The sequence below is a fragment of the Podarcis tiliguerta genome, assembly GCF_965153285.1.
Source record: "Podarcis tiliguerta genome assembly, chromosome: 1".
Lineage (NCBI taxonomy): Eukaryota > Metazoa > Chordata > Lepidosauria > Squamata > Lacertidae > Podarcis > Podarcis tiliguerta.
In genome coordinates, this window is record NC_139534.1 from 123,459,473 (window position 1) to 123,474,268 (window position 14,796).

At 47.4% G+C, this 14,796-nt stretch overlaps 1 protein-coding gene across 6 annotated transcripts in view; it reads right to left on the reverse strand.

Moving 5' to 3' along the window:
* Positions 1 to 9,838, reverse strand: part of JAG2 (jagged canonical Notch ligand 2) — a 91,246-nt gene extending 81,408 nt beyond the window's left edge. Inside the window, exons 1-2 of one of the 6 annotated variants that reach the window (XR_014509674.1) lie at positions 9,176 to 9,612; positions 7,989 to 8,309 (exon numbers count right to left, since the gene is read on the reverse strand). Coding sequence is in view for 2 of the 6 variants with exons in the window: in XM_083434013.1 (XP_083290139.1) it covers positions 7,989 to 8,309; positions 9,176 to 9,256 (402 nt within the window). In the remaining 4 variants the exon portion in view is untranslated. Of the gene's footprint in view, positions 1 to 5,437; positions 5,465 to 6,262; positions 6,556 to 7,988; positions 8,310 to 9,175 lie in introns of those variants that run through there. The other 5 variants (XM_083434013.1, XM_083434012.1, XM_083434015.1 and 2 more) reach the window with 5 other exon arrangements.
* Between the last annotated feature and the right edge of the window lie 4,958 nt (positions 9,839 to 14,796).

Genomic DNA, 14,796 nt, shown 5'->3' on the forward strand with positions numbered 1-14,796 from the left:
AGCAGTGCCTGTGAGCCAAATTAGACCTAGCACAGGTCCCAATCTGGCCCATAATAAAGTTTTCCCCAAACCACGTCCACCTGCCCACACTTGATGTTGAACCGAAACTGGCAATGCAAAGGATCTTCCTTTGCAGGCATGGCTCTATCATACCCACTAAGGAAAAATGTTAATTTGGGTGACCTGTCGTCATTGTGATATCATGTGATTGATAGGTGCCCACTTGTCTAAATGACCCAAGAGAGGTGAAGGAACCTAGGGCCTGGCTGTGCAGACCCAAACTAATCTATGGCCCATTTCTATTAACTGTAATGCAATGCATCAAGAAAGACTTGTCAAAAGAGTTATTACTCATCCGACTGAATGTACAAGGCAATCATGAATGGAAGGCCAAACAGAGGTTAAGTAAAAGCCATAAAAGACAGTAAATCCAATCTTAAGATTTTATCAGGAAAGATAACGATAATTAATATTGCTGTACACAATACCAGTGGAGCTGTTTATAGTAGTACACAGAATATTGGTCTGCTCCATTTTGCACACTGGAGAAGGTTCCCCTTTTCACCCCACCATCCTCTCTCATGTCAAGCTGCCTGACAACTTGTAAAATGCTACCTCCAGCTCCCTTTGCATCTCATGATGCTGCTGGCTTGAGTCATGTGGCTTTGTTAAAACTTATCCCTTGCCCCTTAGGCACCTCTGGCTTTGTGCCCCTTCATCTTTCCTGCACTCTGTTAGCATCACGTTAACCTGAGTCAGAGGATGTGTTCTATTGTATGGATGATCTAAGAGGAATGTGCAGGCTTGAAGAAACCTGTTAAATGGAACAAGACAACAAGATCGTTTCTGACCTTTACAAGAGTAAGCCCTGGAATTTTACAGTAGTAAAAGCCAAGTGCTCCAAGGGTTCTCTTGAGCAACCCTTCACTTGCCCTTGAAAACAATACAAATGCTGGATGTATCCCTTGCAAAAAAATAGGGGTAATTCAAATTATTAGTGATATATCAGACCCCCTGAATTATAAACACCAACTCAAATACAGGTAATACCAAATAGAACATGCCCTTAAGATTAAGAGGTTCCTCTCAATAGGGAAGAAAGGATGTTAAAAGCCAAATTACACAAAGTAAAGGATAAACAACCCTAATTAAGTGCTGGTATCAGGCAGCATGTCATTTACTGGTTGCTATAGCAACTTTTATTCTAGTGAAATTTGTGAAGATCTTGACAGCATTTTTTAAAAAAAATGCATTCCCTAGCAATTGAGGTCCAGAAATTCCCAGAAAACTCTTTGCCTGCCAAGTACGGAACTAACATAAAAGAAGACTGCATTGTAGCCATTCAGTAAAGTTCTGTGCCAACTATGAAACCAGAAGCCATGTAGATGGCTTTCAAACTATAAGCCATTTGCAGGACCATTAACTTCACTTGAAAAGTTTATGAAAGCCAAGAAACTAAAAAGCAACTAAAGCTTTGATTTTAGATCAAGTCACATTTAAACTACATTTAAACCATAGTAAACCAACCGTGTGGTGTTCTAAGAGCCGGTTTTAGTCATTTGCTTATCTAACAGTTTGTCCGCAGTGTTTGTATAGTAGCTAATAAAGTGTCAATTAAAGTTAAAGCTTTTCAAGCAAGAAAACTTTAAACGAAGTTTAGGGCAAGGAGTATGGAAGGGCGGTAATGAAAGGACAGCTGCATATACAAACCACACCTGACTCACTCTACCAGATTTCTACAAAATGTTCCCCAAGGTAGCAGTCTAAGCACTTCTAAAGAGATCAAGATGTTTCAACAGCTAAAGGCTTTGGATTTATGACAACAGAAAAAGAGCACACCATCACTGACAGTGCAACATAAAGAATGCTTACTTATAAGTTCCGCTGAATCCATGGGATTTTTTAGGATTGCAGCTTAAGTGAAGTAAGACGTTAGGTCCTCCAAGGATCAGTATTGGGACATGTGCTTTTAAACTTGCACATAAATTATCTCAAGTTAAAGCTGTACAGCAAAGCAGCCAAGGTGCCAACAGCACCGGATTGTGCAGGGATGTAAAACAGAAATGAACTGCAAGGAGCCAGGACTGCATCTGCCATCATCCCTGACTACTGGCTGGTAGGGCTGGTAGAAGTTCTAAGGACAACACGATCTGAAGAGCTGAGAGTTAACTGTTCTAGATGCATAACTTGGGAGCCTGACCCTGATGTATTATCTCTGAAGGAAGTGTCACTTGGGAACTTATCCTTAAGTAAATTTGCATGGAATGACAGCCCCAAACACTGCAAACACCTTTCAGACATAATAAAAGCCTATTGGTAAGTCTACTGAGTTACTCACCTACAAATATAATGGCGTCTTGCCAACTTATACCCATGTAAATTATTTTGTAGCATACCAACAGCCTGGAGGACAGGTGAAGGAAAAAAACTGGCAAGCAATATGCCTGGTTGAATGCACTATACTTTCCACAGGTGACCAGGCAAGTGGTGATTTACAAGCCAGGATTAAAATATAAACACACATGTGCTTTAGATTAACTGCGATAGTTTTAGCATCAGAGCAGAGGGTAGGCTCTATCCAAGCTGAAGAAAGGGAATTTTCTGTAGCTGGCTGCACCATGCAAGAATTAAATGCTGTTCTATACCACTCTGTTGACTAGACCTACAACCATAAATGTAGCACTCGTCTCTTTGAAATCAAATAGGGGTAAGATCAAAGGGTAGAAGGTATACATCAAATGTTTAGGAATAAGTGTTTCTGCAACATTATGCACAAGGAAACAGAAGACCCAAAGGCAGTTTCAATATTTCTTATTGAATTACAAAGAAGAAAGGGAACAAAACTCAGAAATCATACAAGAAGTATAGTAGCTGCAATAATTATACACCAATTTTTCCAGACTAGTCCAAAGAGATTGGGACTCTGGTATCTGAGAAGCTGCCTGTTCTATACTCATTTATCTGCAATAGCTGTAGTCACAGTCAACACAGACCAAGGGACAAACGTAACCTTAATGGCTAAGTGTTAATATAAACAAACGTTAAGACACAAATATGGAAATACAATAACCAGTTGGGTTTAGTGCTCTAAGGAACCCCTAAACTGCTTAACAGTGGCGATCCCCCCCCCCCGCAAGTTCTCCAGGAATTCAACAGCACTAGGGAAAGGTATTTCCTTTTCATACCAGCATTGCAGAAGATGATGAGGCTTGTGGTGCAGTCCAAGCCTTGACAGAAGAGAAATCCATGCCACTTAGTGCATACTGAAAAGCCCTGCAAGAGGTGAAAGCACACCCCATGCCCTCTGTGCAGATCAGAAAATTTGGGAAGAGGAGCAACTGGGCTTGTTTCCATTTCAGTGGGGCTGAAACAGAAGAAACATGAGCCAGCACCTCTCCTCACCTGAATCACCTTGCAAAAGAGGACTCAGGGTAGGGGGCTGTTGGAGATCATGAATTAGGGCACTCATTATTTATTGAATTTATATACTACCCCATACCCAGAGGTCTCAGTAAAAGTTATAGTTCTGTTAAAGTCCTCAAAAATACAGAGGAGCAAAGTTAAGATTAGACAAACAAGACTTCTATGTACCTGAATATTTCAAAGTGGTGAACATATCTACAAAGACACCACACTTCTAAACAACACACTTCTTTTTCAATGCTAAATTCATCCTAGCCCCGATGAGCATGACATCCTGTGGCACCTACATAATCAAAGTGTGCAGGTGCAAGAGAATGCAAATCACTTGCTCTACAAAAAGGTTATTCAGTCTATTTCCCAGGGTGCCTTAGGCTTCCACAGAGGCCATTCAGGGATTTCTGACTTGGATCAGCTGTTGCCCACTACTGAGCTTAATCTTCAGTGGACTATTACAGGAGAGTAATGATGCATTCTAAGGCACAAACACAGTTAATACGTACAGGATATCAGCAAGACAACAGGTATGCTTAGGTTCTGGGATATTTCTTTAGAATGTGCAGAAACTAACTGCAGTGCAAAGGTATTCCACAGTAGAGCTGTAGAGGTATAGCTATCTTCCTGTTTACTGTTTATAAACAGTGTGGATAGGTGGAGCTGAGACTAAGGAAGATGATCTCAGAAATTCTTAAGCTATGCCTGTCTTACAACATGACGGGACTTTGCTGAGTGGGGAATAAGAAGCTTTCTTGGTGGGAATATTTGCTTCCCCCACCCCTGGCTACATGAACTCCCCCATGAGAGTCACGAGGGGTACACGTTCAGTCTCTAGACCGAACTACAGCTTCTTAGAATTCATAAGGGCACGTATGGCACACAGTGTATTTGGCAATTCTACTAATGTAGCAGGCAACCTAACAGGTTTTCATCACATTCACACAACTGTATTCGACAGAACAGAACTGCTATGACGAAGACCATCTATTTTGGTTTATTAGAAACTGCAATACTCCTGGCAATGGAAGAGCTATCCCACATAAAGACCTGGATTTCCCGCTAATTTGAAAACTGTACTCTTTATTTTTAGCAATAACTGTGAAGATTCTGAATCGCTTTCTGGTATCATTAAGTATCCTCTGCTGAGAATATGAAGGCCAGCCACAAGTCTTATTCAACCAGGTACCCTTTAAAGAGAATGACTATGGCAATCAGACTAGCAATCCATAAAATGAATACCAGCAACAAATATTTGGGTAGGAGACGGATATTGGATGCGCTGCTCTCAATCAGCTCCACTGCATGTTTGTCCAGAGGATTGCCACAAGACTGAGCAAGTTACTACATACACTCTGCTGAATACAGAAGGTGGCATGGTCTGTACTTGTTAGCGCTGAAACGACTCAACACACAATCCTTTCTTCAGATTTCTAAGCTCAGAGCCCGGCCCCTAACAAACAGCATTAATATTGGAATTTATATACCATCTTTCTTTTCAAGAAGAAATACAGAGGTGGTTCGCAAACATAAAAAAGCCAACAGCAAAGTAAACTATAAAGCCACTTACAAAAATACAGCCGCCCATAATTAAGATGCATAATAATGAGCATGTACAAGATACACAGTAAAACAACTTCATCAAAACCATAAAACATCCATCATTAAAACATGTAATATGCCCATTAAAACAGTTTAACCATTAAAACAGAAATTAGAACTATTAGAATACAGCTTGCCATCAAGTTTCTTCCACAACACTTAGTTGCCTAACTCCCAGCCCAAAGTCCGCAAAGCAAATTCTCTAAGTAACAGAACATACTTCTATCTAGAAGCATGAAAAAGATGTGTTCCAATACATACAAAACCATCTACCAGTCTGTCTTTGGCAGCTGGGCTTACTGCTAACAGTTATGTACTATAGGAGTCCAGAGGAATCCATTCCAAAGCTCTTCTAAAGATCAACCAACGTGTTTTAGACAACTCCTTTTCATAGCACACAGGACACACCTTGTTCTATTACCTGCTATTGTGGAGTTGCGATGTCATCCTGTGGACACAGCAAGACCAAACTACATGACTACCAGTATTTCCATAGGTCTATTTGACACATGTGCACACCAGCTGATGAGAAATGGACTATCACACAGCTGTTGAGAGGCTGAAAATGGCAATTAAAAAAACCCATACAGTTGCTGTGCACACTTTTTTGGGAAGACATAGTAAAACTCTGAGTCACACATGAACGTTTACTTATATTTTAGCCCCACTTTCCTTCAATCATGGAACCCAAGGTTGTGTATATGTGGTATTGACCAGACCCAAACCCTCATGAGCTTTCACATGGTCTGCCCATTTAGACCAGGTCGAGATCAAAAAGGGGACACAATTTTATAAACACAAAATGAAGTATGCCAAACATCTACCTCCAAAACTCTGGTAATTTAATGGCCAAAACGCCGAAGTTCACCGGATCAGAATAACCTCTCTTAATCATACATCGTGGCAATAATAGCAGCTGCTGGAGTTAAGGATGTTTTCTGTCAGTCACAGGCCTCTGACAGGAAGGAATTGGGGGTTTTTTCGCTCTCCCCCCCCCCCCCACTGTGTGCATATGGATAAACTTAGAAGCAGATTCAATCCGGGCTTAAGATTCATAAAAAAGAGACCTGTGGCCTCAGACAAATTCTCAGGTCGCATCCTCCACCTGCCACCCACGATTCACTCTGCACTTGCTCAGAGACTAACCCACGGGGATAAACATCCCTAAGTCAGTCAGTAGCGTGTCAATTTGAACAGGTTCACCCCAAGTTTACATTTGTGGGCCACCACACTGCGCCATGACTACCTCACTAGGCGTGCGCCTCTCTGGTTACTCCTATTAAAAAAAATTATTCAGAAGTCAGGGGTAGTTGCATGTGGTTTTCATGGGCCAAAGTTTAAACTTTGGGTATGGAGGGATGCATTTCGAAAAGACCCCAAGTTGAGAAGAGGTGCCTTGCTCTCTCCACAGAATTCCTCCCTCAGAGAAGTGCGCCCTGCTGCGACGACGCGCACTACTTGAACCCAGAGCCTGGGAGGGAGGAGAGGGAGAGGCTGGCGGCTCCCTCTCGCGCCCTCCCCGCTCCAACGGTCGCTGCCGAGGCGCGCGCCAGGCGGGCGAGCCATTCCCGCCCCGCCCCCGCCCTCCCCGCCAGGTCTGGTCCCAGGAGCCAAGCCGCTCGCGCCCTAAGCGAGCAGCAGCACGCGCGCCCCGCGCTTCCCCGTAGCCCGCGGCTAAAGCGCAGCTGCTTTGCACTGCGAAACCGCCGCCGCCGCCTCTTTCCACGCCCTGCCGGCACACTTCTCCACACACACACGCACCCCCGCCCTATGTTCTCTAGGCATTGCATTGAGAGCGGGATGGTGTTGTGCATTTTATATATGCATGTATTCTATGTAATTAAACGGCACGAGCGCAAGGCTAGCCGCACGCGCCCCCTGCTGGAAAAGGGATCATTTCATTTTATTTTTATTTTGCAAATACACGCCCCATTTTGGGGGGGGGGGAGAGCGGGCGGGAATTGCTTACAGCATTCCCCCCACCCCCACTTTTTTTAAAGAAAACAAAAATAATCAACGAGTTCGCAGCAGCGGCGCCTTGTGCCCCCCAAACACCCAAGGGTATGGATCAAAGCCCGTGCAAGCCAACAGCACCTTCGCATCTACAGTAAACCCCCCCCCCCCTCTGCACAGCCTCGGCCGCTCACACCTGGATCTTGCAAAGCGCGGGGAGGAGGCTGTCACGCAACGCACTTCCTCCTCCCCGCCGCTCGCAGTTGCTCCTATGAGGAGCAGGCACGCCCCTATGAGGAGATGCCTCTGGGTGTGCCCTTTCCCAGGTTTTTTTTATTAGGCAAAATCAACCCCCCCCCCTCCCCACTTTCCATGCAACACGCTGCTAGGAGTTCATTATCCCCAACACCTGGGGCTCCCTGGAAAAAAATCTCCACTGCCCGATTCCCCCGCTCCCAGTAAATAACCAGCCATTTGCACCACCAGCTGCCACATCCTTGCAGATCCGCGCGGTGCAAGTCACTTGTCTGCTACTGTCTGTCGCTGCTCTGAGGAAGCCCTCCTGCAAATCCATAATGTAAGCCTAGTGGCATCGGGGCTGCTCTCCCTCCCCCCCCCCCCCAGGAAACAAACAACCGCTCCTCGTTTCTCCTTTCCGGGGGTGCAGAGGAGAGAAAACGATCAGTGCGCGCCTCTCGTCTGTCAGTTAGAATAAAACGCGTCGCATTTTCCAAGCAATGAACCGCGATTCAAGTTGAGCCAGTCCCTGCCTGCACTTCGCATAAAACCACAGAGGGCGGAAGGAAAAGCACCTCAAGTTACAGAACTGCAGCTAGCCACAAAGGGAAGGTCATCCAAATAATTCTTCCCCCCCCACACACACCAAACACCATTCAGCACTTAGCCTATATACCGTGCACAAAACCACTTATGCCTATTGCTTAATGATGAGCAAATCTCCAAACACGCGCACACATTTTTATACATATATTTTTTTTAAAAAAGGAAAGTTGACCTACCGGCCACGCAAACTGGAAAGGGATAGCAATCCTGCCCATGTCGTGACTTTTCCCCTGATGAAAATTGCGGTTGTTGAGATAAAAAGTATTTCCACCGAGAACAGGAGTAGATCCGGAGCCGTAGCTGCATGCTCCAGTGGTCGTGATTTTGGCTTGATACTCCTTTAAGCAGACTTTCACGTAAGTGTCGCACTCGTCCCGCGCGCAGTCCAGGTTCTGGGGCTTTTTCATGCCATCACAACACTCCCCATTCAACAATTCTCCGTTTACATTCTTCACCGAGTTAATCTGCAGCTCGAAATAGCCCGTGGACTGGGACACCTAAAAATAAGGGAGAGGGAAGGAAGGGGGGGGGGTGACAGACACATACAACCTCATTACTACAGTGTCTTGGGAAGAAAAAGTGCGCGGAGATTTACAAGCCAGCAGCCACTCCGGAGTTTCCTACGGCAAAGCAAGCCTTCCCGAAAAACTATTACAACTAGACAGTGCTATTAAAAGATGAGATCGAGAGCTATTTGGGTGGGGGTGCAGGGACACGGTGCCGCAATTCCGGCTAGCTGTGGCAATAGAGAGAGGGAAAATATTCACAAGCCGTGCAAGGGAACTGCAGAATGTTCCCATTTGCAACTGAAATAAGCAACTCCTAAATAAAATGGTTTGGGATTCATACAGTCGTAAGGGAGACCAGCCGAGCTATGCAAACCGGTTTTGTTTTCTGTTATAAAAAAAAAAGGAAAGCGTTCCGCGGGTGGGCAGATAAATGGATTATAAATCATAATTGGAGGAGAGAGAAGAGGAGCGAAATTCTCCATGCAAACATTGCACACGGCAACTTTGCCTGCGCTCTTCCAAAGCAAACACGCCGGCTTGGAAGCGACGCGTTTGGAAAGGGAGGCTGGCTGAGATCTGCAGCAGAAGCCACGCTCTCCTCTCTCTCTTCCCCTTAAGCGAGATCGGGCTTAAGTTTCGCAAAAAGGGTGCGCTCCAGATAGCCACTCTCTTACGGGGGAAATATTATCCAAAAGGCAATCTCCGCTGCAGCACAGGCGGTTGAAGAAGAAAGGTAAGGCGCGCACTGCGATAAAGGTCCTCTCCGCTCCCCTATCCCTTTCCCGTTGTTCCCTTTTATTTGCAAGACAGCAACCCCCCCCCCCCACACAAAAATAGAGACCGCGTTGTTTTACCTGCACCCATAAAGTTAGGAGCAGCCACAGCCTAAGCGCCGCCGCGAGGAGAACCCAGTGCCGCCTGCCAGAATCCAGCATGCCTGCTACCCCGAGCTGAACGCCGTCGATCAGGGAAGACAATCCATCGACCGGCCGCTGCTCGGAGCATCGGCGGCGGGAAGGGCAGCAGGGCGGGCGCCGCGCGCAAGGTGGAAAGCTCCGGCCGGAGCCTGCAGATCGCCGCCGCTCCTTATCGCCAAAGCCCCGGGCTGACGGACGAGGCAGGGCAGATCCTGGCGGGCGCCTGGCGCGCTCCTGCAGCCGCAGCGGCAGCCAGAGGAAAGCGCGGGTCCGCCGGCAGCTCAGCCTCGCCACTGCGCTCGCTCCTCTGTGCGCCTCTGCTGCGCGAACAGCCAACAAGTAGGTGCCGGAGTGACAGCTTCATTGCCCATTAGACGGCGCCGCCACCGCCTTCATATTCATGAGGGGGAAGGGCCCGGGGAGGAGGAGGAGGCGGCGGCGGCGGGCGGGTGTGGCCACGCGGCTCCCGAAAGGGCTGGGCGAGCGAGCGAGCGGCAAGGCCGGGCCAAGGCGGGGAAGCCGGAGCGTGCGCGCTTCCCAGCGAGCCGTCGGAGGCGCCGCAGCCGCCGACCTGCCGCTCGCCGTCCGCCCCGCGGCGGGCTGTTGCGCAAGCCACTTGTTGCGCGTGGGCCGGGCCCGACCCAGCACGTGCGCGGCTGCACGGGGGTGCGGATCGGGCGTGTGCCTTCTTGCGCCCGGCACGTCGGCTCGCGCCGCCGCCCGCGAACTAGGGAGCAAGAAGGGAAAGGGGCTGCCCTCTTTCTTTTTTTCTTATTTCTCGCGCGTGCAGGTAGAGCCTTTCGCGCTGATGGTTGCGTGGCGCGCGCAACGCGATCCTAAGCTTCCTTTATACCTAACAAGGTGCCGTGGTCCCTTCGTTCACTCTAATATTTGTGCTGGCTGGGCCGCTCCCCCCCCCCCCAAAAAAAGTTGATGGGCATCGCGATTCAAATGGCATGTTTGAGCCACGTCTTGTGATCAATAATATGCCCACCCCAATATTTTATTCAAGTTGGCACCCCTGCTCCAGAACTTCTCTTAGGATCGGCTCCTGAACCAGGCGGTGGTCATCCATTTTTGGATCCGGGATCCCCTCTAAACTCCAGCGACCAACGTCTCGTTTCACTGTTGTTACTCTGAATTGTTTTAAGTGTCGAGCCTTCGAATAAGCAGCGGAACTCTCCCCGCAGGAAAAGTAGGAATCGGAAGAAAGGTCCTTGGTACAATAATAAAGCTTACTCCCAAGTAAGCATGCATCGGAGTATGGGCTTTATAGGGGGAATTAGGAATATCACACTGTGTCAAATAAGGTCAGTGGAGGAAGCCCACAAAGTATTTTAGAGCCCCAACAAACTGCAAAGTTTATCATTTTGGCAGAAGTACAGACATCATCCCTAAGAGGGCCTTGGCCTAATAAATTAGAAAATGATCCTAATGAGACAGGAATGCCCCCCCCACCCCGTTTACCAAAGTGTAGCAAGGTTTAGTGCATGGCCTGAGGTAACTGACTTGCAGTGAGTAATACATACTTGGAGTGTGTCCTAGTTTGGGGGGGAGGGGGCTTGAGCAAGACACCCTCAATGGCCCCTCCTTGTTCAGTGAGCCCACCCTCTCGGTGTTATGACTGCCAGCTGCTGCTGCTGCTGTTCTACTGCATTGTTGCTTCCATCTGCCTGCTTGCCAGATGGAGCCAATGAGCAATTTGCTGGTGGTAGCAACCAGTATCCCTTTCTCACCTTTCTCATCTCCTCTGGCTAGAGAAGGAGAAAGATGGAGCAGGCAGGTTGCAATGCAATGGCAAAGAGGAGGAGTGGGTGTGCTGGGGATATGGGTTCTACGTTGTGCCAAACCCTCGATGCCAACTCTGGAGAGACATCCACAGGGTTCCATTGGTCCATCTCCCAAGTAAGTCAACGCAGGTTTGCAGCCTGGTCCTTTCGAAAAAGTGTGGAGGTGGAATACTCTAAACCAGAGTGAAAGTCTGGCTTGTGTTTGAGGAGGTAGGCTGTGTGATCAACTGCTGGGAGTCTTCAGCACATACATTGTTCTCCTTGACTATTTGGCACACAGACCCAGCAGGATTTGACCCTACCCTGAACCTTCTGTGGTGGACCACAAAAGTCCAAAAGAGCCATACAAATCAATTCTGTTTTAGGGGAGCATCTTTTAGAGTCGAAGGGCCGCATTCCTTTCTAAGCAGCCTCCTGAGGGCCACATGCTAGAGGGGCCTAGGGGCCAGAGGCCAGATTGAGAAAACAATGATAGAAGTCCCTTTGTACAGTAGGCTAATTTCTATAGGCACCGACACACTGGTCTGTATACCGCATGCACCTTAAGGCCTTTTAAGTCTCTTCCCAAGGCTGATGGTTACTGTAGTCCAAAACATTTGCCCTTGAGTCTCCAGTGTGCATTTATTTAGGGTAGTGGTCAACTAAGCTGTGATCACAGTCCAACAGAAATGGAATGGTCCGAACTTGGTCATGCTCTTTAATTTCAGTGGGTCTGCTCTGAGTAGTCAAATGCCACCCACAGATAACATCTGCCCTTGCATGGCTCAGAGTGGCTTAGATAGGTCTTAGCCAGTCCGAGAAAAACAATGAGAGCCAAACAGATCTGGCTGGGTAGGGTAATCCAAAAATCAGGGCACAACCACCAAGAATTCCTTTCTCACACATCCCTACCAATCACGCTTCAGCAATAGGTGGGTCACAGAGAAAGGGGTCTGCAGTACACCTTCAAGAGTGGGCAGCCTGGTGCAAGAGGAGACGGTCTGTCAGGTGTCTTGTGCCTGAGCCAAGGTGAACAGAATGCAGGTCAGAATGGTACGTTTTTTGCACGTAAACTGACAAGGCTTTTCCTCATTAAATTAGGACCTCTCCAGCTGTCCTTTCTATTCTGCATTCATGATTATTTGTGCTGATGATGGTGTCGGGGCGGTTACATGAGACCCCACTTCCAGTTTGCTTGCACTTGCAAGAGTTTCTGGGTGCGCATACTGTTTCGTTTCCCACCAGTGCGTGTCCTGTAACTCCTTGCCGAAATCCCGCAAGTTTCTATACCACCAATGGTTTGGAGGTGGTTTTGCCCCACTTTCCTGGCTCTATATAACGTAAGAGTTCCCCTTGAGACGACAATATTGCGGGAACATTGGCGGAGCATCGCAGGATAACTCCTAAAGCAGGATGATGTGCAAACCGTCCGCTATAAATCTAATGCACTATTCTTGTGTCAATGGCATGCTGTTGCATAATACACTTGCAAAACAACAACAACCTTCAGGAGTCTGGAAGGGATCACTGGATGCTAAAATGAAGAAAGCTGGGCGTTACCAGGTGTGGATTTCTGTGTGAAAGGATTGCAGAAGCTCTGTGGTTGAGCATCTGAACTGCAGAAGGTCCCTCGTTCCGTCGCCAGCATCTTCAGGTAGGGCTGGGAGAGAGGAGCCTTCTGAAGTTCTGGAGAACCACTGCCAGTCTGTGTAGACCATCCAAAGCTAGATGGACCAATGGCCTGGCAGCTTCCTAGTTACCTATGACTTAGCTCAGTTCTGGTACTGAAAATCAATTCCTAGACTTAGAACATGTTTAGAGGAATTCAGTTCTTTGATTCTGCCCTTCCCTGATTCACAAAGGGATTAAAAGGTAATCAAATTCAGCTGGTTCTCAACACCATTTTCTGATAAACTATTTTGAGTTACGTGGTTCTATTGAACAGCATTAAACTGCTTTTGCTTCTCCGGTAATGGAGCTGTGATATTATATTGATGGAAATGTACCTTTCTAATGCTCTGCTGTTGTCACGAGCTGTTATGAGGTCAACTGTGTTGTTGGGAAAGTGGCATACAAATATTTAATCCAGTCAAATCTTTGGATCATTCCCAGAAACAATTTGGCACCCAGTGGAGCTGTTGTATAATAGAAATAAACATATCACCTGGGTGAGTGCCCATTAACATCCTTGCCTTTCCAAAGAGTCTTCAGAAGGGAGGAACGCATTGTAGTAATCCAGTCTCGACATAGGCAAGACATGTCCCAGGGTGCGAGCAAAGACACCAGCTGGCCACAGTGACAGTCTCAGCTTCTAGATCAGAGTACTCCAAAACAACACACCTGAATTTAAAAGGAAAATGTCAGTATCCTGTTCAAAACAAGCTGAATCCCTATTCTAGAGTCCATCACTCTCCTAACCTCCATCTTGTCCTGGTTCAGTTTCTGTTTATCACCTATCATCCACATGCATCAATGTATATATTTTATTTCTTCATTCAAGGAGCACATGTGAGGTAAAGGTAAAGGGACCCCTGACCATTAGGTCCAGTCGTGACCAACTCTGGGGTTGTGGCGCTCATCTCGCTTTACTGGCCGAGGGAGCCGGCGTACAGCTTCCGGGTCATGTGGCCAGCATGACTAAGCCGCATCTGGCAAACCAGAGCAGCGCACGGAAATGCCGTTTACCTTCCCGCCGGAGTGGTACCTATTTATCTACTTGCACTTTGACATGCTTTCGAACTGCTAGGTTGGCAGGAGCAGGGACCGAGCAACGGGAGCTCACCCCGTTGCGGGGATTCGAACCACCGACCTTCTGATCGGCAAGTCCTAGGCTCTGTGGTTTAACCCACAGTGCCACCCGCGTCCCCTACACATGTGAGGTAGGTTAGACCAAAAGACTGTGATTGGCTTAATGACTTGACTGGGTATATGAACCTAACTTTTCCTGGTCTTATGCTCAATACTGTGCTGGTGATGGGAAGCTGAGGTCTAGAGGCCAATGAAGGCAAGGCTGCTGCCACCTTTAATAATTGTGTCCAGAAAGGAATTTCATCAGGTGTCACTTGCATGGCAAACTGCCCCTCCTGGAATTCCGTCTTGTACACAATGCTTAAAAGCGCAGGGCTCTGTCCTCTTATGCATTTGTCATCCCAAGAACATCTCCCGGTTGTGGCTGAATCGCAACGCTCATCAGATACTGGGCTTCAGAGAGACGGCCCCAATCGATGCTCAACTTTCCACAGAATCCACTGAGCATGGTCAGCCCTCTTGTGAGCAAGGTCTTTTTCTGGGTTGGAAGGGGGGAATCAGTCATCTACACATGTGCAAACCTCAGGGTTCCCTCTGAATAGTTTAATATTTTGTTAGTAGTTCTGCTTCAGCCCCCCCCCCCCCTTTGGTACTCTGCTGTTAGGAGTGATTGTTGAGATCATCAAATGGAGGAGGGGGGCAGCTGTGGAAGAGGAATGGTTAATAGCTGTGCAGAAGAGGGAATTTAAAACAGGTACACCTGCTGAAAATCCCTCTTCTGCACTGCCATTAAAAGGTGCAAGAGCATCCTTCTCCTCCTCCTCCTCCACCTGGCCACCCTAATCATCAGTTGGGGAGCGACATCTGCATCCTCTTCAAAAGCTGCTCAGGCACCTGTAGCAAAATCCTTTGGCTCCAGCTGTTCGGAGGTGGGGTTTTTTCCTTCCCTCTCCAGATCAGCAGAAAACAGCGACTTTGATCCATGCCATCTACACAAACAGGTGTGTGTATGTGTGTGTTACAACTCAGCTCTCACCTTTT